General features: G+C 36.6%; 1 protein-coding gene across 4 annotated transcripts in view; it reads left to right on the plus strand.

Annotated features, from left to right (window-relative positions):
- TNRC6A (trinucleotide repeat containing adaptor 6A) overlaps positions 1-25090 on the plus strand; it is a 53037-nt gene that overhangs the window by 16080 nt on the left and 11867 nt on the right. For 3 of the 4 annotated variants that reach the window (XM_067306588.1, XM_067306589.1, XM_067306590.1), the window contains exons 5-13: positions 814-835; positions 8774-9109; positions 13465-13512; positions 18558-21146; positions 21757-21921; positions 22297-22472; positions 22771-22851; positions 23291-23342; positions 24296-24438. In XM_067306588.1, coding sequence (XP_067162689.1) covers positions 814-835; positions 8774-9109; positions 13465-13512; positions 18558-21146; positions 21757-21921; positions 22297-22472; positions 22771-22851; positions 23291-23342; positions 24296-24438 — 3612 coding nt within the window. The remainder of the gene's footprint in view (positions 1-813; positions 836-8773; positions 9110-13464; positions 13513-18557; positions 21147-21756; positions 21922-22296; positions 22473-22770; positions 22852-23290; positions 23343-24295; positions 24439-25090) is intronic. The other variant, XM_067306591.1, reaches the window with a different exon arrangement.

The raw sequence follows: 25090 nt of genomic DNA on the forward strand, positions 1-25090 counted from the left end.
CCTAACATTTAAATCTTTTCTCTCTCTCACTCCCCTCCCTTTTCAAGGCTTTAATTATAGACAACAGTCACCTTAAATATTATCTCAAATTATTTTATTGCGTGATATGGAATATATGCAGTATCATAATTAAAAAGAGCTGTATACAGCTACCAAAGTGACCCTATCAAATTAAATCTCATTTTGCTTTGAAAATAGCGCCTTTTAAAAGTGATAATTAAGAACACTCTAGCTTCAGATAGGAAGAACTAGGACTTGTGCTTTTGAGATGACCTTTATGAAGTCGGTTTCACTATCTTCTATAATTAAAGCCGCACAGTTAAGGTGTGCTTTCATACAACAATAAATGCTTCTCTCCCCATTTTTATCCTATGATACAATTTTATTCAAATAGATCTCTTATCTTGGCCATATCACAGGAATAATCAGTTGAATCTTGGAAAGACTTTAGATTTCTAGGTCCCTCCCTTTCTTCCCCTGCCATATTCTGCAATAATGTGGTGGAGATTCCTTGCTTCGAGGCACAGTGTTTAATTTGCTTCAAACATGTTAATTTGCAAGTTTAATTTTGTCTGTTTCATATAGTTATCTCTCAAATTAATTTTGTCTTCTGTAATATTTAAACTGCTTTCTAGGCATAAGGAAAAGTTGGCAAGTGTTGTTTAGAGACATGCTTCTGAAGTAGATAATTAAATAACTTTAAAACATTTTAGAAGAGGAAAGTCAAAAGCTAATGTAACTTTATAAAGTGGCATGTGCACAGATGGTTTTCCTTATCTGTACAAATCACTGACACTTTCTTTCTTTTTCTAGGCCATTGAACAAAAAATCAAAGGTAAGTAACTTAAAGTTATTTCTATTCTCTATATTATTTCTGTGTTTTAAAATATATTGAATCAAATGGGTCAGCTAAAAGTTTTTCTTCAAACTGAAAAACAGGCACTGTGAAAATTCAGTTGAACTGTTTCACACAGTTACCACGAAAGGTTAGGAAAGGAATGGGCTAATGGTTTACTCCAGGGATTTGCTTGTTTCTATTCTTCCTATTTTTCATTCTTAATTACTTATATAGCACCAGGCATATACATATAATCACGAGTTCTTTTCCTTATATGCTTTCTTCTTCCCCTTTTTGCTTTTTCTGAAAAGTGCATAAACATTGTAAAACTACTTCTAATATGACCTTTCATAGATCCGCATAATGGATCTGTTTGAGACTTGGCTTCCAAATATTCAAACTGCAAGTGGTTTGGGAAAGCTTGAGAGCCCAGTGATTGTTATGTCCAGTTTTAACTAACTTCTGCATTTAGAGGGTTCATCTTGACCAAAATGATCAAGATGACGGTGTCTAAAAGCTGTAATTTAGACTTTCAGTAGCAAGCTTGGAACACTGCAGTTGCTCTGAATGTTTGTGGGCTTTATAAAGATCTTCATTCCAACCTGTTTCTTGTAAGGGGGAAAAGAAAAGATTCTTTTCACTTTCTTTTTAATTTTAGCTCCTAACATATTGAGGAGTTGATAATGATCATGTAACTGATCCTGTTGAGTGCCTGCTGAATCCCTATTTTTTAGGAACATTGGGTTTAATTAAATACTTACCTTGAGCAGTGGTAGAAATAGGAGCTTAGAAGCCCTGCTTAGCAGAAATGCAGTTACTTTTGGAAGCAATAAAAATATGTTCTGGCATGAAGGTAGGAAAAATTGTATAGGGCATACAGTGCTTGAGAGGAGGCAAAGAAACAAATTAAAGTCTCCGTTACTATTGGATAAGAAGTATGCTAATTAGCACATGGTTGAAGTGGAGGCGGCAGATTCTCTGCATAAAAATACTGATTCTCCTGCCTAAGTCTACAGTATTGATTACCAGATATTAAGAGAGGCATTTACATCTAGTTTATTCAAGTGTAATGTATAAATTTTTAATATGTGCTTAAAATAAATACATTTTGTAGAAACAATAGATTCTCAGTGTGTGAAGATGCTGTATGGACAGAACATGAGTTGTCTGTGTTCTGCATTATAGTGAGGGTTTTTTTATGTGCAACTTTGAGGAAGTTAATATTTCAATTTAAGGAATATTAATTTTTTGAGGCGGAGGAAGCTGCCAGATCCTGGTGGTTACAGGAATGCCAGTGCACTACTCTTGTAGTAAATGACATTAATGGAAACTTAAGTTCTGTATCTGCAACTGTCCTGTAGATTTCATTGGGCTGACTTAAAACCCGACTCCCTTAGTACTGAAATCAGTGGGAATCTTATGTTTGGCTTTAGGAAAAGGACTGAATACTTAAAGGTGATGGAAGAAGCCCCAGGAGTATTATAACTAATAACTATTTTTATAACTATTTTTCACTCAAATTTTTTAAAGCACTTTTTCCCAAGCAATTCATGGAATTGCGTTTGAAGTACAGGCTAAATACTCATTTTCTTCTGTATACTCCTGCAGTAAAGCTTCTAAGATAATAAACCAGATTTAAATAATTGTGAAAGTGTCTTTTTATTCGGTGTTAATGAACTATATCTGAAAAGATAGTGAAGAAGAAAAATGATAAAATACTTTGTTTTAAATAATATTGTCCATTTTGAATGAACATTTGACCTATGTACTCATGCTGTACTGGCATCCATGCATCACATTAGGGACAAGGCTGCAAAAGCAGACAGCTAAAAATAGCATGAAGGAGGGAGGGCAGTAATTCTGCTCAGTAGGCTACCTGACGGTTACCTCTGAATTTGGGGGGGGGGGGAACCACTTTGTTTTGAAGGACAAAGTAAACCTTAGTTTTTCATTTTCTCTTTGGAGATTTAGCTGTTCATTGGTGTTAAATTATTATTATTAGGGTATTTCAGGAAGTATAGCAGGAATTAAACTCTGTCAAAGAAATGCGTGCTGACAGTCCTTCTTAAGAAGTACAGACATCGTAGGATTCAGTGATGCAAGTCTTAATAGTACTAAAATTTGTTGCTTGTTGCACATACCTCTTTCTTTGTTTCAACAGTTTTATCTACTTGTATTCAGGATGCAAATTAATGTTTCATTAGTTTCCAAGTTTCCATCACGTTTATGTCTTAAATAATTTATTTTGTGCATGAGCTTAAGATAGAATACAAGAGTATAGGACCGCTAAATAATTCAGAATAGTGTTCCCTGTTTCAGAACAGTAGCTGGTTACAGGGAGTGGGGAATGGTTGGCTGGGGAGATTATTTCTTGTTTTCAAGTGTATTTTGGATGACTCCAAAATGTGTTTTTAGCTACGGTAGTAGTTGTTGTTGTACTAGCTGAAGTAGCTATTATTGTGTATGTAAAAATACAAGGCTACCTGCCAAGGAATTTAATGGTGCTAATTCTTCTTCCTGTTCAGGATTGAGAACGGAAGTAATAAAGAAGACGCTAACATAAATGTTTCTGGTACAAGTAGCTTTTTAATACTGTAGTGTTGTTAATTGCTGTGGATTTCAAATATTTTAACCTGTCTAGTTTTGTATATCTGGTTTTATTAAAGGAGGGAAGAGGGAGTTAATAGTTACAGATTAACATATCAGTTGCTAAGTGGAAGGTTTCTCCATTTGTACAGCACCTAGCATAATGAATTCCTGCACTGGCATATGCCTTCCAAGTGCCTTGCACCATATATTTTTAGAAATAATGAATGTCATTTGAAAGTCCTTATTGGTTGAGAATACTGTAGAGTTGTCAATTGTTGTGGTAATCCTTATGGTTTGGCAAAATATGTATTTTTGCTGTATTTAATGTTAGTACTGTTCAAGACAGATCAATCCATTCCACCTGAATATCTCTGAAACAGGAATCTGCAAACACCCCTGTGGCCATGAATAGCTAATGATAAGCCAAGCTCTAAACTGAATGTTTTTCAAGAAGGAGGTTTGAGTTTTGTTGTTTAATGCTCGCATTAATAATCATGATGTATTTCCGCAGAATAAGGTTTCATTATGAGATGGAATATCTTTTTGCACACACTTCAATATATATACATAATACCATAGTAAAATAACTTTTAAAAAGATTGAACAGTAATATTTATGTTGATGTTCGTATTGTGGTTAGTAATTGAATGCTTTAGTGCTTTGCAAAACCGTACAAGTTAGAGCTGAAAACTTCTAACAATTTTTAGTTCTGAAATTCCCTGTTTTGTAGAAGGCATAGGCATAAAGTACTACGTTTTTTGCAGAACAGAATAAACTTTGAATCAACCACTGAAACAGAAAGTGCTTTTAAAAATAGCTGGGTGTGGAGTTGAAATCTTTGACTCATATTTCCCACCTTGGAAACTTCTTATTAGTTTTCTTCTCTGTTGAGCAAAATCATCCAAACACACTAAGTCTTCTGTTCTTTTTTTTTTTTCCTTACATAACTATGCTTTACCTTACTGGAAAAACTGTTTTGTTAGCTTTAAAGCTTGAAAGTAAGTAGCAAATATGACCAGAATAATAAATGCTTGCTGTTAAAATTACCCATATAAATGCCATATAACTTACCTTTGTGCGGATCTTCAGGGGTTAATGAATTGGCAAACAGTTAGATATTTTCCAGATCAGCTAGCTGAGCTTACAGCTGCGGCCATTTTTCCACAACGAAAATTCTAGCACTACATCTTACGTGTGTCAGCTTGAAAGCCAGACTTCCTCTGTTTGCCCTTCAGCATTCCAGCACTGACAACTCTTTGGGGCATGGCATGCAAGCAGAGTGTGTTACAATACATTTTTAAGAGGTCAGCTTAAGCAGCATAAGCAGCAGCATTTAAATGACAGCTTGATGCTGTTCTTTGTGTGGTTTTGTAGATGATTTGCTCTTTATAAGCTGATTTTGTGCGAGTGAAACTGTTTTCCATCTGCATTAAAGTTATTCAAACAGCTGCCATTTTTTTTTTTATTGGAGGGGGAGTTTAAGTCACTGGGCCCCTACTCCAGGAGGAGTTGGCAGGCAGCACTCCTGGAGCAGTAAAATGACACCATGCTTCTCCTCCATTTTCTAATGAAATCTGCAGAGTGGGAAAGCAACACAAGTTGGAAGCGTCTTTCTTTGGAATCTCTCTGTAAACTGTAACTTCACCATCCCCTGCTTTGTGGGTTTTCAGCAGGTTTGTTCTTTATGAAAATTTGTCATTATTAATATTAATTTTTGTAAGCTTGCTACTACTAGTCAAGTAAATTAACTGTGATAGACTGTCTGTTAACATAATCATCTTTCTACTTTAGTATGATTCAAAATAAAATACTGGTGTGCAAAACAGTACTTAATTCAAACTTTTATTAAACAAGCAACTTGTTTATAGCAAATTAGAAATACTAAGATGAGGATTAAGGTATGTTAGAATTTATAGTAGCCATGTTGGAATATTAACATATTATTTAAAGAAAGACAGTTAACTGAGCTGGCTTAATTTCCGGAGAAGCTGTAGACCAGAAAATATGTTGGACAGAATAAATTGGGTAGCTTAAAAGGCACTCTGTGCTACTTGGAAGTGAAGGGAGAATTCTGCTGCACCTAAAAGCACTTCTGAGAAATCTCAAATTGAAATTAACACACAAATGTAAACTGTATGTGTATTTGTTAGGAGAAAATCTGCCCGGGTAAAGTGGATATATTTAATTTGCTGGTCTTAGCAGAAAGAATATTATTTTTGCTACAGAAGTGTATATACAGAATATATGAGAAATACAGTTTTCTTAAACTGTTTGTGAAGTCTTGTTCGTGCTGTAGCTAAGGGGCTTGGCTTGGCAGAAATGAGCTTGTTTATTAGTTGCACTCTTTTATAGTCGAAAGTGATATGGTTATCAGCAAGTCCATTAAATTTTGTTGTAATATGCACTTTGTCCTGAAGTAGCTGGAATTAGGAAAGTGAAATATTAAAGTTGCTGCGTTGCAGTACTGCCCTAAGGGCGCTACTTCAGCTCTGCTCGGAGGAGTCCCCCGGAAAGTCATATGTAAATGATTTGACTTTATCTGAGAGGAGCAATTGTGCATGAGTGGAATTAGCGGTAGGAAAACAGAATCTCTTTCACTGACCATGTTATGGGATAGCGTATGTTGTATTAAAAGTCTCTTCAAGAAGGAGTGCACTCTCTACTTGAGTGGCTTTTTTTTTTTTTTTAATTGTCAGCTTAAGTGCAGCGTGCAAAAGGCCAAAGGATGTGTTTGTTCCTGAGTGGTGCCATTATTATATGACTACTCTGTTGGACTGATAATGATTTACTGGCTGCAAAAAGTGGTTGTTTTCTACGTATCATTGTCAGCACACCTCAGATATAGGCTGAACTACGCTTTAAGCTGTGACATGTAATTAGTATGAATCAGTTTTGGCGGAAGGCATGTTGATAAAAACAGATCGAAAGATTTGGGGAGTAGTTATAGATTGTAGCATATTGAAAAAAAAATTGTTCTTATTTCAAAGCTTGTTATGGTACCTAGACCACAAAAATGTGATAATTGATTATGTCTTAAATTATTCACATTTTATTAGATATTTGCTAAAGTAGCACAAAAAATTGCAGTCACTTTCAGCTATCTTAATTATTTTTAAACCTGGAGATGCTAAAAGGAATAAATGGAAATACATTTGTATACAAAGACTGTTTTATAAATACATTTAGAAATATTTATAAATACAAATTCTTTTATATTCGTGAAATTCAATTTTGATCATAATTTGTTGATACACTAGATGCATCTGAAACATCGCCCAAAGAACCTGAATTATTTGCTTTATTAATATAATATAAGTAACTTTTATCGGTGGAATCTGGTATGATGTTAGTCATTTTATCAACTTGCCAATATATCTAATAGCTTTTGAATACCTTCTATTCCCCATGCTATGAGCATTAAATTGACTTATGTCTTGGCCATTCCTCTGCTTAATTCTGTCCTTCTCCAGTCAGCTGTGAAATAGAGTAGAACTGGGTCACTGCTATGTCAGAGCAGTGGCAGCCGGCAGTACTGTGGAGTGTGCATGTTTGTAATCAGCCGAAATTGAGTACTCCTCGCTGCCCTTGAAACTTCTGTCGAAGGCCTTTCACGGGCCACCTGTGAAACAATGACATGGCATGTGTTTAAATTTTTTCTTTTCTACTTCTCTTAAGTAGTTTAACATTTCATTAAAATACAACTTAACTGCTAATTCTTAGGTGGCATTTTATTCTAAAGGCCTTTTTTTTTTTTATGTTTAACTCTACATTTTAATAGAAATGCTACCTATAATATGACTGTAAAAAGAAAATGTGACTATACTCAAGTTGCTTCTTTAAACAAAAATTTGAGTTTGTTTTCATTTATGTTGTATTTCCATGTGTATGTTTCTGAAAATGAATGATAAAAATAAAATCAGTCCCAGGATCTGAATGGATCTCAATGGAAAAAAACTTGGGATGACCTTTTTACCCTAGATTATTTTTCTTCTCTGTTGACTGCACAGGCCCAGAAAGAGTTGTATTGCTACTTCATTTGTGACAGCTGGGGAGGAAGACAAGAATGAGTGACCAGTAGTGAGTGGGAACCTTTTTAGATGTTTGTCACTAGAGAAATTGTATGATAAAACTGTGCCTTACAGTTAGCAGCAGGAATGTCATATGAATTAAATTACTTATTCCTTCAATAACTTCTAAAACAGCCAATTTTGTTTTGGAAAGTTCTGAACAGGGACTGTGACTTGACCACATAGGTAGATGGGTGTCAAGGAAAGTTAAGATAAAGTCTTGAGGTATCTCTGAAAAGTTCAACCTGAATGTACATGTGGATATTTTGTCCAAGAAATTTGAAAAGAACATTACTGTAGCAGTAAAGTAAGGTGGAATTGGAAATATAGTTTGCCTATTACAGTGGTTGTGACAAAGGAATTTTACGTTCTTTGTTATGGCAGTGACACTGGGAAACGCACATCCAGTATCTCACAGTATTCCTTCCTTCGCATTAAGTCTGGTTTATTAATCAGTTACCTAAATCTGAACACTTCCATACTTACCATCTTTGCTTTTATACTGCTCAAGGGGTGTTTAGTGGTTGTTGTATTTGTTTCTTTATTGAGCACTTTGGTTTGGTGTGTTCCATCACATATGGCTTCTCCTGCAAGTTATTTGGCCTTAATCTTGCCTTGAAGGTGCCAGGCTGTCAAGACCATGAAAGATGATTTGGACTTCAAGTTGAGCATTCAGCATTTTATCAGTGCAGGCAAACAGTCATGTCGTGTATGGTGGCTGCTTGTCCCACTAGCTCTCTCTGCTGCAGCAAGTTGGCTTAGGAGTATTGAATACATTTCCATCTGGATGTTAGGGCTGATAAAACAGGCCATTCTTAGCAGAGAGTTCTGCATGTCCCTGGTTATCTCATGTTCTTTTTAGTGTTGAAACCATAAGATATTTTTGTATACCTAACACTTTTAAATCTCCTATTAAAGTAAGAAAAAAACTTACCTAGAATGCTTCTTTAAATAAGGTTTAAATGCCAATACAAACAGATATAGTGCCGATTTGTCATTAAAAGCTATAGAATGTTTGTTAGTAGCAGCATGCTCTAATTGCAAACTTTGTTAGGAACGGTAGCCAGACGTATTTCTGCTTCTAGGACTAGGCTATTAAAGCCGTACGATTACAGAAAAACAGAGTTTTTAATGGGGAGCGAGTTACAAACTCAGAAAAAAAGCTGCCATTGCATAATACATAAACACATCTAAGAGTATTTTCTTAGTCTTCGATTTTTTCTAATTACTGTTCTTATGAATAACTTTGTTCAACTTTTTTTTTTGGGGGTGGGGATAGTGCCAGAACAAACAAAGACAAGTGTAAGCCAGCCTCAGCCTGTCACCTCTAACGGCACTTCCACAGTAACCAGCACTAATAATAATGCCAAGCGGGCCACAGCCAACAATCAGCAGCAGCAGACCTTGCCTCGATACCCTCCTCGTGAAGTACCACCACGATTTCGACACCAGGAACAGAAACAGCTTCTGAAACGAGGTCAGCAGTTACCAGTTATAGCTGCAAACCTGGGATCTACTCCTAAAGTATTAAACGGCCAATCGGGAGGCAGTACTGTCACAAATAAGCAGCCCGTGACCAACGGAGAAGTGCCGAACAGCAGCAAAAAACAGCCAGGTGAGGGGGAGGTACCTGATTTTCCTTTAATTAAAATTGAATATTTCAAACTCAGTTATTAATGAAATATTTGATTATAATATTATTTAAATTTTTAATGTAAGCTATAGCATGATGAGGTATTCTCCAGTGTTGTAGCTTAATGTTAAACACTACAGGATGCTTTCAGCCATCTTTGTGCTAGCCTCAGTCTGAAACTTAGTGCATCTTATTTACTCATTCTTGCCAGTATATCTATTGAAGAAAAGGTGACTACTACTATACATTCTGAATTTTCATTCTTCTTCATAAGAATCGATCCAAGTATGGTCATAGTGCAAAGGGTATCTTTATACCTATTGGTGATTCACAGGTCTCAGAAGGAAGTCTCTCAGTCAATCTTCAGAGCGTTCTGAACAGCATCTCAAAACATTTTTTCCCCTATCTAGAGATATAAATAGGGCACAACTTGTTTAGAATACCAAAAAATGCTTTTCATTGTTAGATCAGAGTTTTTTCATCTTCCTGAGGCTTGATTGTCTTACAAAATTGATTAGCCTTTACCTTTATTATTTATTATTTAAGTATTTGTATCTTTTGCCATCTTGGCTTGGTATGCCTTCTCTTCAGATACCTTTTAAAGAGTAATAAAGCTTGTCTTTTAGATGTGCATAATTTGCACTTCAGTAAAGTCAGTCTATTTTTGGCTGGGAAAAAAAGTAGCGTTGCTTCTAGGGATCTAGTTTTTGCAAAGGAATTTGGTATTAATACATGCAAATGTGTAATATGGACCAATATTTACTTATTTTGATACTTGTAATTGAATTTGGTTTTAGACATGCGTGGTGATGATGCAACCCTTGTTTTACCACTGGTAGCTTCTTCTGAAATTTTACTGAATTCCCAGTATTTCTCAAAATTAGTATTTTGTGCTCTACAAAGGATAAGATTTCTAGGCCGCTTCAGCTACAAAAAAGTGGGTTTTTTTTTTTTTAAGATTTCTGAAAAATAGGCTTAATACATCAAGCTCTAATTACATTTTGAGCTGTTCTGATTACCTTCATTTTGAATACTACTAGTTTAAGATTCTGTAAACGGTCAAAGGGTTTGAGAGCAGCTTATCTACGTGCTCATTGGAGGAATGTTTTCAGTATTATTTTCCAGTATTATTTGTCATGCACTGATGAAACTTTTTTTCTGCTCCAAGAAGTCATTTTTGTGAAGTAGTTACTCTTTTTACTTCACCTGTATAATTATGTTACTGGCTACAGTGAGGCTCTGAAATAACTTTTCATAAGCTTGCTTTCTTTTAAGATGAAATATTTTCTCCAAAAATGCATCCTCTACTGATCAAATTGTATGATAACAGGTAGTGATTCAAATAAAAATTCACACAAAAATTAATGTCACCCTTTAAATGACCTTTTAAACTTCTTAGTTATATCCTGAGGAATATATCCCTGTACTGTCCTCTATCTCACTTCTTTTGTGAACCCCACTCCTGGTGTGCAATTACTTGGATTCCTGTTTGTGTATTGCATGCTTCCCATTCCGCTTGGTTTTGTGAGATTTTGTATTATTATGGTTGAACAATCTTTGGGCTAGGAGATGTCATTATGCCCCCAGTAGTAACACTGTACTGAGTGTTGGAGACACTGCTTTACTAGGAGTAGTTTGGCTCTTTGAATAATATGTTAACTGTTTGAATTTTATAAATAACATGCTTACGTGTCCAGCTGGTAACAGAAAGCTTCTGAGAACCTTTTAGGAGAGAGAAAGGTTGGCGAAACTACTTTCCCGTCTTCTGGAAATGTTTGCATTAGCTGTAACATCCTGTCAGTCAGCGTACTGTTGGATCTCTTCTTAATTTTGCGTGCTGTACTCAGGGTGTTCCCATAGTGCGCAAGGTCAGAATTGATGAGTAGGGTTGGGGGAGCCACAGTTGCATTTCTTTGTGCCATGTACCTTTATGATTTAAAGATACTTTTCCTCTAGTATAATCGGGAATAATGTCTGGTTTAGATATCTCGAGAGTTAATACTTGTAATATTCTTTGAGGTATGTAGGAAAGGTGATAATGCAAATGAAAATATTTTTTCAGCGCTGGATTTTTGTAATGGTTTCAACAATCTTGTCTAATGAATTGCTTGTAAACTAATGTGGAGATGACCATAGTCCAGCAGCATGCAAGAGTAACTTAATGTCTTTTGATAACCCTTGAATCTGAAAGTAAATAGTATTAATGTTTGCCTGTCTTAGTCTTACACACTTGCTCTCCATAGTTCCTATTTTAGCCACCAAAGGCAACTTTTAGGTACTATTGTTGTTATCTCAAACTAAAGATGTCATGAAATTTGATATAGCTGTAGGTCCATTCATTTTGAAAGACTAACCATGTGCAGGCCTTTGGGGTTAACATGTTTTATGATTTAACAAAATATCTTTCAAGATCCTGAAGTTCTTGACTATTATTTTTAAGTATTTTTTATGGACTTTGGAATTGATCTGTCAAAAATCTGAATTTTGGCTTTGAGAGTAGTTGTCAAATTTTCAGCATCTAAGAACGTCAGCAGACTTGTGGCAATGCAATAGAAGTGAATGGCTGACGGGGTGGGAGCTGTCTGCGTGCCCCTCTGACCGGGTGGGCTACCCTGAGGTGGGCATTGCTCATCTGCTTGTGCATCGTTAGAGTTTTTCAGCACAAGATTTTAGGGCTAAAACAAAAACCGTAGCTTGAAACATTTGACTGAAAATTGCTGAAATCAGTAATGGCTCCGGTTGTTTTATCTGTTAGCATAACTCTGACAGATCCCTAAGTAGGATCTATCTGTGAGTTGTTACTGTACTTGTAACTTTTTGATGGGTGCTTTGTAAAAGTAAGGAAATGCAAATACTGCTATATTTACAGGCTTCCTTTAATTATCCTGGCCACGGTAAGCTTTTATCTTTGCTATTAGGGAATCTTTTTATATTGATTGACAACAGAAACCTTTTTGCTTTTATCTTTTGTGGACATTCATCCTCTGTTTTGAGAATTACTATTTTGTTTAGGAGTAAAGCTTAAAAAGGGTAGTCCTGTGTTGTTGTTTTTTTGGTTTTAGCGTATTTGGCATATCTTGTCAATAAAGCCTTATAAGTGAAGCTCATGTCACATAATACTTACGAAATAGATACAGTCTTATTGGACCAGAAGGGTTGTTTTAAGAAATCTGTACTTAAGTAGCTTTTTATCAGAATATTTTCCTACCAAATTCAGTTGTTTTCTTTCCTGAAATCTTCCCCCGTCTGTGAACTTCGTATGGAAAGAAAGTCTTGAATGCTATTTTATGTTTGTTTGCCTTTATCCTTGGTAACACATCAGAATAGTTAGCTGGTCATTCTACCATAAAATGATTTATATAGTGAACTAAAATATTTACCAGCAGTAATTGTCACTGTGGGACAGAACAAAACACAAGAGAGCCATCAGACTCCTGACTTTAATCATGCTGAGTTACTTGGATTCCTCCTTTCACTTGAGTGGGTCTCACTTTCTTTTTTCTCCTCACAGTGAAGCTGCAAAATCATGTATAAAACAGGAGGTTTTGGAAGTGAAAGATTCTTCTTGTAACTTAATTTTTTTTCTGGGTTATTTTAGGGGGAAGTGTATCCAACTCTAAAATTTGTGTATTTGAAACTTCTACAACATCTAATTTCATATCCTACCTATAGGAAACTTAGGCAGAACAAGCTATGAAAGAGTGGTGCATGGACGTTCAGTATGGAAACACTTAGATTAAATCAAAGTTGGATTGTATTCAGTTGTTTCTATTTGCTATATCAAGTAGCAAAATAATGACTTCCAGGTAGAGGAAGTATACTGTTCAAAGAAGTGACGTGAACTTGCTAAAGTTGCAGGGCTGACCTCTGAAATTCTACAGTTAGTACAGTCAAAAATTAACTAGTTTTGGTTTTAATGACTGTAACTTCTTCCTCTTTTGTCTGTAAATCAAGTTTTTAAAATTAAGGGCATCTTAAATTGGTTAATTTAAATTAAAATGTCAAATATATAAAAACTAACTAGTAGTGGAAACATTTAGAAAAAGCAGCCAAATTGTTAATAATTAATTTTCTACATGCAGTGCTTAAATTAAATTTGATATCAGTGTATCTTCCCTTCTGACATCTTTCAGAGCTGCGAGTTGATTCAGAACTTGCTTGTCACTAACACAATTAGTAAAATTGAGAGATGGCTCTCTTAAGAGAAATCTTTCCTGAAAAAGAGATGATAATAAATGGTTTAAAAGTAATGAGTGGTTTGGGGACTGTTCTCAAAGACCTAGTTTACTTAAGTAACAATTCTGTAATTTCTTGCTTTTTTTTTTTTTTTTTTGTAGGCATGCCTCCCATTCGGGACTTGGTGAGCCACTCCCCTAACCAGTCAGGTGATGCATAGCTATTTAAATCTCACGTTTGTCTTGCACTGCGTTTGTGTTTTTGATAGTTGTTTCACACAATTCTGTCTGATTTTTTTTTTTTTTCTCCCTTCTTTGGCTTATTTGTTTTTCAATAGCATGTATTTCAATAGTGTATTTTCTTTGTGCCTTTACATATTGCATTTGGTTAAAGATTTTTAATTTTCTAAAATACATTGGAATTCATATGGAAAAAACAGCTATTTGAAGCCTTGAGTACAGCACCTTAAATTTTAAATGCTCTGGGTGGGTGTTTTCTTTCTTTCTTCTTTTTTTTTTTTTTCCCCCCCCCCCCCCCCTTTACGCTTATATGATAAATTGCCTCTTGGTGGTCTTAAATTGAATGATCTGTGCAAACCTGTCTGATATCAGAGACACTTCACAGCAGTGTGGAAGAAATGAAGTCGCTGCAGTTCTAGTCTGTGGGCCTTCCTATTGTGAATGCCAAGTTTATGCTGGGTGCATGTACTGGGGACCTGCAGCTGTGTGTGCTGTTTACTAGATAACAGAGTGTGAAGAACACTTGCTGCTTATTTTTAACCAATAGCTGGAGTGACTGTTCGGTGAGGACTTGGGAATGTGCCATACAAAATACTCTGGAGTAACACAGTGGCTTGAACTGTCTCTGTTTCTGGCAGTGCCTTATACTCAATAGGCTGCTGTGGACAGAATGCTTAGGAGAATATTTCATGTTGCATCTGTTCTGTTGAAGGCTGCACTCGAAAGGGACAGTGTTAGTCCTCCTATCCCACACTCTCCTCCCCTCTCTTCTCTTGTGTTGGATTTAGCCACACAGTGAGTTGGTTCAGCTTCTTCATGTGATGGAAAACTAATCTGGGGGGGGGGGGGGGTTGTTGTTGGTGTTGGGGGGTTTTTCCATAGCATCAGTGAGCTGTCCTGACTCACCACACTGCTGCATGAGTGCTAGATCCAACACTAGGGAGGGACTAAAACCATGCTGGGATAAGAAAGAGAAGAGAGTGCAGGACTGTCCCTTTTAGGAGAGCCGCCAGCTGGGCAGGTTAAGTGTAAAGGGACACTGTATCCTTGTATTGACAACTTTCCTGTCCTGCACTAACAAGCAGGGAAGCTATTTCAGAGGCAAACAGCTACATGTACTAATTCTTGGGCTGGCGTACTTAAGACAACAAAAACAGACTTCAGGACTTTCTGCTCTACCACAGAGAAACAGATACCTGATTTTTTTTAATTTTTTGTTTTTGTCATTTCATAACAAATGTGCTTTTTAGCTTGTTTAATGAAGTGAATTTTTCCATAAGGATCAAAGGTACTACACTTGGGAAGGTATAGTATTGGCACTCTGTGTGTGCCAGTATATACTGTAACTGCAAAAGGAGACAGAGGGAGCGATATTCAGGTATTTCTTAATTTGTGCTTCTTGGTCCTGCTGTTTATTCTAAACAACATGATGGTACTTCCAAAAAAAAAAAAAAAAGTTCACCTTAGATAATATATACTGATTTCTGCAAACCTGTAGGGGTTAATTCGTAACTACACTGCATTAAGTTATGAAATTGCAAATTACTGAAAAAAAAGTTTTAGCAGATTACTGAAGTTCAGGAAACTCAGGTTTGTGTAAATCTTCTGCCCAGTATTTAAACAGCAAAAGCTCAGTTGCAGTTTCTAAGTAGTTACGGGGAGAAAACTCATAGTAGAACTATGAACTGTTATTGGCTGGTTTTGCTGTGCACCAGATGTAGTATATAATAAACTGTAATTTTTTAGGTTTTGAGAGTGTTTTTGTGATATCTGTCAGGTATGAAAAAATCAGAGATAATAGCTTGCTTATTCATTACTTTTATATTTAATCTTAGGAGTTCCTGGGTTTCAGGGATTTAAATAGGAATACTTCAGAACACTTTCTCGTGCAGGAAGTCACCAGCACACAGTTATGTGTAGGAAAGATTGTTAGTCAAGGTAGTTTTATGTGTAATGGGATAAGGTTCTGCAAGACTAAAAGTTAATCATTATACCGTGTTGATATATTGTGCTTGTTACAAACTGCATATTGCATCTAAATTATCATAATAGACTTTTAATCAAACACACGCTTGCTTTTTATGTATTCTGTTACTGTGCAAACTGGGGTTTACAGTTTCACTCTGGCCTGTAGTCATAATCTGTCTCTCTTCCCTCACACTGAATTCAGGCAGTCTAGTTGCCCACATGTATTGTCTCATGCTGTTCTTAAAATTGATCATGTTATTGGGACGATGGTCATGTAATGAAGACTTTGTTTTGTTAGGACAGCTTTTGATGCTGTCAACTTACTACTTCATGGGGCGGGGGGGTGCAAACAACTCTCAAATTTGATTATTCTTTAATATAGGTTGAATGTTGTTTTCTAAAACACCAGCACAAGATTTGAAATCTGAGGGTTTGTAGGACCATTGCTGAGATATTATAGATCTTTTTTTTTTTTTTTTTTTTCCAGTGGCACATTAATAGGCTGGTTCCGGGTTATGTTCACCTGAATGACTGTCTTTCTGTTTTCCCAAGGATGCCATGTGATTCTGTTCTGTTCTTCCAGACTGGAGCTGCCAAGTGCTCCTAATCACTGCAGCCCTATTTCTACCTACCACAGATCTTTACTGCCGCAATTCCTTCTTCCAGAGTCCTGTGCCAGCATCCTTGTTTCTCATGTTTTTCCTATCATCTGAAACTTAACTGATTGTTTCGACTCTCTTAACCTTCCATCATCCTGGATGGGGTGCAAGGGTTGGGTAATTCTTGCTCTGTGTTACTTCAGGCTATATAGTCTTTGAGGCATAGTCTTTGGCTAGATTTTTTTTTTCTTTTTTACTCTAGGACAAATAATGTTGATATTAAAAATACAATAGAACTTGTGCATCAGTGTGATATTCAGTAAACTGTCCATGGTAACTTAAATTTAAGCTTTCCTGGTCTGTTTCTTCCTGTTTCTTGTAGATTGTCAAGATCATAAATTCAAGTAGTGTAGTATTTAAATTTCTTATGTTCTAATTAAAAATATTTTCCTGGGTTTTCTGTTTCTCGTGGTGTTCTCAAACTCCTATTGAAAGACAAAAACCCTGAAGCAAGGTCTTTTTTTAAATCTACACCAGCTATACTTCCCTTCAGATTGGTCCGTCAGTCGTGCTTACATGATATACCATATCAGCTCTCTTTGTAGTTGATTCAGAGCACTAAAAACAGGCTCCTGCCAAATTATCTTTATATATCTCTAGATACTTTCTTTGTTTAAGAGCTGGGCTGTTGCCAAAAGTCATATCTTGTGTACTGTTTAGCTTCTGCTAAGTAGGTGGCAATTTGAATAACATTTTTAATAGAACAGTTGCAACTTGGTTACTGTTACTGAGCTGCGCCTAAGGCATTGGTGGGGATCAGGGTTTGGGACTTCAAGTCATGTGCAGAATTCACGTCCCTTGTAGAAGAAGGGAGAAACCAGCAAGAGCAGCAGCTTCCTTTCAGGCCTCGCCATTAAAATGCGTTTCTTGGAAACATGAGAAGCTCATAAATTGGCGTATTATTTTAAAAGCAGCCAGCCCCTAAATGTCTTTAAAACAGCTTTTGAGACAAATGAAGGATTAGTAATTCTACCTTGCATTACTATTGGCTCCGTCTGTTAATATGAAGAGGCAAAATTTCATAAAGGTATTCAGTCAAAACGACCATTTTTTTCTAGTCAGATGTAAGGCATGGTTGCATATGGTGTAAAAATCCATAAAGAATGAGTAGAAACTGGTGAAATTCTTTTTCCTTTTATCTTCAGGTACGTGCATTTTGAATATTCGAAGTAAAGGCAAAAAAGTACTTGTTATAGGAAAAGTAGACTATTTTTCTTTTTTTAAAAAAATGAATGTTTTAATGGGTGGAGAAGCATGGCTCTCTAAGTACGCAGCAACTAAGCATATACTGTACGGTTATTCTTTCAGTTCAGACAAATACTAAGTAAAAACTTCACTGACAGACTTTGTTCTTGACTTCTGTTAGAAGTGAGTAGTTGCCAACTTTGTGAAGCATGCGACAAATAGTAATACTTCTATAGCTTTGTCTTCTGGTGCACCTGTCTGACTATGTTTGATTTAACAATTTGGTGGGTGTGGAAAGTTTAGGTCTCTATAGTAGGGCTTAAGGAGCACAAGGTAGCATAATGTGGTAAAACTTGGGTGTTTTAAAGTACCGTACCAACCCAAATAATAAATGGACTTGAATCACAGAACTCCTGCATTTCAAAGAACAAATGAAAATTGACAGCATTTATTTTGTAGCAAATACTTCTTAATGCATTACTTAACTATGAAAGGTTTGTAAGTGAATTGCAATGCATTTCTTCTGGAGTTCTGCACATGATCAGATTTTTTTTTGAAAAAGAAATGGTAGTTCTTGAATAAATGAAAATAAGAATTACCAGTTCAGCCACTGCACTTAATCTGTGCTGCTGAAACAGAGGTTTCTTAAGATTGGCCTTGTGGTTTTTTTTTTTTGTGTGTGTAAAGGTTGTTGTATAAAAGAAAATATCTTGTACTTAAAAAAATCTTACATAGTGTCTTTGAATGATGTTTCTTTGTTTCTCTGGCTGTTGTCATATTGCAGTTGCTACTGCTAGGTCAGTTTAATATCCTATTTAGGTTTCTAGCTTTCAGAATCTCTTTGATTTTTGTATACTGTTGTAGTTTTTAATGTATAAGTTGTTTTTTGCATATGGTGATATAGAATATATTTTTTTAAATGCTATTTCTCTGGTAAGAAAGAATGTACCTTTTAGATGTGTTTCTTCATGCTTGATATAAGTGCAGCTTTGCATGCTAGTGAGAAGTGTTCTAGGTAATGCATGGGGAATTGTTTTGAACAGCTGTCCTGTAAAGCTTTTTTCATAATCTTCTGACTGTAGTGTTAAAATACGCAAAATAATTCTTGACTTAGTATTTTTATACTTTTATCTCTCTTATGTTTAATGAAGTAATAATACTAAATTTATAATAATGCTCTTGGACTTTTCTTCCTCTCTTTAGATCTGAACCACAGTGGTCTAGGATCCCATTATGAAAATTCTCACTGGGGACCAGTCTCTTCAAATAGTGACTCCAGCACAAACTGGGATAAAGTTATTGTAGACGGCTCTGACAAAGAAGCATGGCCATCAATCACTGGCAGTGACCCAGAGTTGACATCAGAATGTATGGACACTGACTCTGCCTCTAGCTCTGGGTCAGAGAGAAACCTTGTTATAATGGCTTCAGGGAGCACAGGTGGTGAAAATGATGGCATTCGAAATGGCATTGGACATGGTTCTCAAAATAAGTTTGTGGTTGGTAGCAACAGCAATAATGTGGGCAATGGAAGTATTAATGGGCCGTGGGGTTTATCCCATGGAACCCTAATAAGCACATGTCAAGTTTCTGTGGATGCTCCTGACAGCAAATCTGAAAGTAGCAACAATAGAATGAATGCTTGGGGCACCATAAACTCTTCATCAAATGGAGGGTTAAATCCAAGCACTTTGAATTCAAATGGCAACCATGGTGCCTGGCCTGTATTGGAGAACAATGGACATGCCCTGAAAGGGTCTGTAGGGAGTGGTAATTCTGGCACAAATATTCAGTGCAGTACCATAGGTCAGATATCTAATAATCAGAGTATTAACTCTAAAGTGGGTGGTTCAGCCCATGGTTCCTGGGGAAGCCTTCAGGAAAATTGTGATTCTGAAGTAAATGGTACAAGGAAGGTTTCATTCAGTGGGCAACCTCAAAACCTTAACACTGAAATGAATGGACCAAATAACACTACTAACTTTATGACCTCTAGTTTACCAAACTCTGCTGGTTCAGTGCAGATTAACGAACTGCCTAATAATACAGGGCATGGGGCCTGGCGTGTGAGCACAATGAATCATTCTCAGATTCAGGCCTCTCCAGTTACAAATGGCACTTCCATTTCTCATCTTAGCAATGGTGAGGTGAAAAGTGGTGGATCTTACGGTACTACATGGGGTGCCTATGGTTCTAATTACTCTGGAGACAAATGTTCAGGCCCAAACAGCCAAGCTAATGGTGACACTGTGAATGCAACTCTAATGCAGCCAGGCATTAGTGGGCCTGGCAGCACTAACTTTCAAATCAATGGGAATAAAGGAGGAGGGGTTTGGGAGGCAGGGACAGTCAACTCCCAGAATATGCCATGGGGAAGTGGAAATGGTGCAAGTGCTGGCGGAAGCAGAAGAGGATGGGGCAACCCTGCACAAAACACTGGCACTAACATTTCAAATGGGGAATGGAGTAAACTGCCTAGTAATCAGCATTCCAATGAAAGTGTAAATGGAAATAGTAGGAAGTTTACAAATGGATGGAAATCTACTGAAGAGGATGACCTTAACAGCCAGAGTTCTGCTGCATCTCAGATAACTGAGCAGAACAGCGCATGGGCCAAAACAGGTACGGGGGATAGTGAAGGTAGTACGGAGAGCACTGGATGCCATGAAGACAGAGCAACTACAGAAGGACAGACCCGAGAGAGAAGAAAAGTTGACCAGCATGCATTACTCCAAAGTATAGTGAACAGAACTGACTTAGATCCACGTGTCCTTTCCAACTCTGGTTGGGGACAGACTCCAATCAAACAGAACACTGCCTGGGATACCGAAACATCACCAAGAGGTGAAAGAAAAACTGACAATGGGACAGAGGCCTGGGGAGGCTCTGTGACACAGACTTCCAGCTCAGGGGGATGTGTGGATAGACCTAGCCCTAATAATAATGATACCTCATCTGTATCAGGGTGGGGAGATCCAAAGTCTGCTACAAGGTGGGGAGACTCCAAAGGGTCAAACAGCCAAGGGGGGTGGGAAGAGGATTCTGCTGCTACAGTAATGGTCAAGAGCAATCAATCGTGGGGAAGTGGCAAAGAGGAAAAGTCATCTTGGAATGATGCACAGAAAATCAAACAGGGATGGGTAGATGGACAAAAGGCCAGCCAGGGTTGGGCAGTTTCTGCCAGTGAGAGCTGGGGAGAAAGTTCAAGAAATAACCATTGGGGTGAGGCCAAGAAATCCAGTTCAGGAGGTAGCGACAGTGACAGATCAGTATCTGGTTGGAATGAGCCAGGTAAATCAAATTCTGTTACTTGGGGAGGCAGTAATACAAACCCAAATAATTCGTCAGGATGGGATGAGCCTGCAAAGTCTAATCAGAATCAGGGCTGGGGAGACCCTCCTAAATCCAATCAGCCTCAAGGTTGGGGGGATTCATCAAAGCCAATCAACTCTCCAGAATGGAACAAACAAGATGTTGGATCTTGGGGAGCACCATCTGCCACCAATAAACCACCAGGATCAGGCTGGTTGGGAGGACCAATGCCAACACCAGCAAAGGAGGAAGAACCCACTGGCTGGGAGGAGCCATCCCCTGAATCAATACGCCGTAAAATGGAAATTGATGATGGAACTTCTGCTTGGGGTGATCCAAGCAAATACAACTACAAAAATGTGAATATGTGGAATAAAAATGTCCCAAACAGTAGCAGCAGTTCAGACCAGCAAGCACAGGTACATCAGCAGCTACTGTCTTCAAGTGCCATGTCTAGCAAGGAGAGCAGTTCTGGTTCTGGTAAGACTTGATTTTACACAAATTTGTGCTTTTGATTAATTGTAAAACAGTTTCCTATTCTTACATCACAAAACAATATTTTAGTTTAAAAGTAGGAAGTGGAAGGTGGCAGTGACATTTTATATATATATAAAGAAAATATTCCTTCAGAATGTTTTCCTCAGAAAGTAAGTATCATTGTCAGTACAAATAAGGTGCTACTGCAGCTTTAGACTCGAGATAAGGCTTTCTGGTCTTGTAGATTTGGGGACAGTGATTAATGATAATTGTTGATGAGTTTGCATGTTATCTGAAGTATTTTGTGCTCTGCCTCTTTCAACTGCGAAGAAGAATAGCTTAAACTTAAAGAGTAATTCTTAGGAACTTAACATCTTAGAAATCTGTATAATCAAAATTTAATTCTTTACATATGGAACTTGTATTTTTGAGTTTTGTTTTGTTTTTATGGAACAGTTTGCAGTTGCAATATTTACCTTGATGTAAAATATAAATTGTATTAACAGACCTTTTATTGTATGTTAGGGGTCTAGAAAAAGCAAATTACTTGATTCTTTTAAATATCTTTTAAATTCTGTTCAAAAACTTGTCTAACTCATACTGCTTTAAAAAGGTTGGGGAGAGCCCTCTACTCCAGCCACTACTGTAGATAATGGAACTTCAGCGTGGGGTAAACCCATGGATACTGGTACTAGCTGGGGAGAACCCATCAGTGATGCAGCAGGCACCTCTGGCTGGGGAAATGCTTCTCTTGGTCAACAGGCTTCAAATAAACCTGGTGAGTGTTTTTTCATCATGTTTGAACAAAGATATATGGAGGAAGGTGCAATACCAATGTAGAAGCTTTATATTTGGATTTTTTGAAGGCTTGTATCTTGACATAGACATAAAGCTAAGTTCTGTCTGTCTTAAGGGCAATCAGTTGACACTGATGCTAATACCATTTTTATTGCCTTTTCTAACAGAGTAGCTGCAGATGGGAATTTCTTTTCTTCCCTGCACCAAGACTGTTAACAATCTGAAGCTTGTCATAGTTAAATAATACTGTTTTACTTTAGTTTGCCATAGCATATTTAGTTCATAATAGCTGACTTGCATTGAGATTATTGTTTGAAATATTAGTGTGGTGGTTTTTTGTTTGTTTTGTAACCAGGGCCTAAATCTATGCAAGATAGCTGGTGTGGAGATGATATGCCATTGACAGGCAGTCGTCAGACCAGCTGGGAGGAAGAAGAGGATGTAGAGATTGGAATGTGGAATAGCAGTTCATCACAAGAAGCTAACCCATCTTTAAATTGGCCACCATATATGAAAAAAATGCCTACAAAGGTAATTCTGTCTTGTTAGACATCAGGCCGAAATGTAAGGATGCAAGTAGGCCATGGAAAGGAGGGGAGGGGAAAAAAAGGGTTCCTGAGAACTACTTTCTTGTTCTGTAAACTAGTTCCCATAGAAGGCTGAGTCAAGGTTTTTGCACTTTGGTTTTTGCACTAAGTCAGAATTGAGACTTGCACTGAGTGGAGTAATATTGGGCTTTAATCTTTGCTCACAACACTTTACGATGTAATTTAAGCAGTAGGTGGTAAAAATCTTCTAAGTATCATAGGAATCCCTTTTTATTTTTAAGGGAATAATGAAAGGTGGAAATAAGCAAGATGAGACATGGATTAATCCATTCATTAAGCAATTCACGAATCTCAGTTTTTCAGTAAGTATTACACCTTTGCTTGGCTTTACTATCCTCTTAGTTATAATACACAAAGGTGAAGATGCTTAATTGTCTAGTGTTTATTTTTGTCATGTTTTTCTTTTGCTTCTGTTGTTCTCCCCACTGTCCCCCATGCCTTTTCTTCCTTACTTCCTCAATACAAAAGACCTATTTACTGATAAAAGACACTTTCTTAAACACTACCCAGGTATTCATCCAGTAGTCTGTTGTTGTACTTTGTTACGTAGGTATTTTGGTGAAGAAACCTGTTTTCAATTGGGTAGCAATTATTGGGAGGAAATATTTCAAAGTCGCATCTACTTTGTTTTGATATTTCTTTTTTCTTTCAGGTTTGAATTGAAATAATGTATTTGAATCTCTCTTATTTTTAAAAAAGATTATTATTATTAAATAATCATGATTCATTTTATTACTTCAGAGAGAATCACCAGAGGAAACCATACAGAGCAATAAGATGGACATGTCTGGAGGTGAGCATAAGAAGAACCGAGATGGGTTTTAAAGCTTCTGAATTTCTTTTCTAGTTTCTTTTTTAGTATACATCTTTTTGTAAATTACTTAACAAAAAACTCATTCCCTTAAAGAAGGAAAAAAAGTGCATATGAGTAACACTACATACCTGAATCACGTGGTTGCTACTGGAACTTTATCCATAAATCAAGCTAACCTTATACATACAGAAATGGCATGAAAGAACACTTTCATCTTTTTAATATAAGTATCTAGTTATCTTCTTGTTAAATTTATTAAATATAAACAAAGATGTTCATAATGCCACACTCGTTCATTGTGGTTCATTCTCAGAAACACGCTTTCAGTTCTAAAGTATTTTAATACCAAACAATTATTTGGGAAGTATTTAACTTGAGGGTAAAATCATTTGTGAGTAGTTATTTTTATTGAAATCGTTCACTGTTATGAATGATTTCTCTAGCAAATTAAAAATAGTAGAATTATATTTAATAATTGAAATAAATAGACATTTTATAATAGAATTTTTAATGAAGAATGAACTGTAGCATTTTTATTATAGTTAAACTTTTTAAATACAGTTTTAAAATAGGTGTTTTCACTTTTGGCTCATGTTCTACATTGTGTAAAGAAATTATTCTTTGCACTTCAGATTTAAATATTAATATTTTTGGAAAACTTCATATTTGAACTATGTAAATTGGAATTTAAAACATCCCCTTGGAAAGTAATTCTGCCACTACATGCAGTAAAGTATTAAACAGTCCTTTACTACTGCTCATATTTTGATCTTCTAGATTGCTCAGTAGAATTAATGATGAAAGATAAATTTTAAAAATTGCTTGTTAAAGTTTATGCTTTTCATAAGCATAAGCCCATTTCCAGTGTATCTGGAAAACTAAATGATCTTTCAGTGTCATGGTCATGTCTCTCACTTTTTTTTTTTTTTAAGGGATATTGCAAGATAAGCGAATGGAGATGGATAAGCATGGCCTGAATGTTGGAGATTACAATCGTGTTGTTGGAAAAGGCCCTGGTTCTCGTCCTCAGATTTCCAAAGAGTCTTCCATGGATCGCGGTCCTTATTTTGATAAGGTTAGTGGCTACCTAACTGATGGACACTTCCAAACTTCTTTGACTCAGACAGCATTCTCAGATTTACATTCTAAGTAAATATCTGTGTGCTCCTTAGCTTTCTGCATTTAGTAGAGAGAAAAGTTGGGGCTTTCTTGTTAATCTGTAAGACATGTTTTGTTCTTTTGAACTTGCTGATAAATAATACTAAGCACTTTCTATAGCGCATTTGCAGTGCAAATAACACTAACCTGATCTCTTTTGTTTTCTGCCTATTTTCTGCTGATGCTGGACTGTCATGTGACTCTTCCCTTCTGTTCCTGGCAATGGTTTCTCCCTTCTGCTTGCTTGCTGGCTGGTTGTTGCGCATCGGTTTGTCTGTCCAATCAGGATGGCATTGTAGCAGACGAGTCCCAAAACATGCAGTTTATGTCCAATCAAAACATGAAGCTTCCCCCTTCAAATAGTGCACTACCTAACCAAGCCCTTGGCTCCCTAGCAGGGCTGGGTATGCAAAACTTGAATTCTGTTAGACAGGTAAGGCTGTGTGCATATCCTTGGCATGTTACTTGACAGCATTTAATGCCTTTTGATATAACATCTGAGCTACTGTTTTGATATGTGTTTAACTTCTAATAGAAATGTATAGGGGTGGGAGAAGTAGCTGAAGAGG

This window comes from Apteryx mantelli, chromosome 16, assembly GCF_036417845.1.
Source record: "Apteryx mantelli isolate bAptMan1 chromosome 16, bAptMan1.hap1, whole genome shotgun sequence".
Taxonomy (NCBI): domain Eukaryota; kingdom Metazoa; phylum Chordata; class Aves; order Apterygiformes; family Apterygidae; genus Apteryx; species Apteryx mantelli.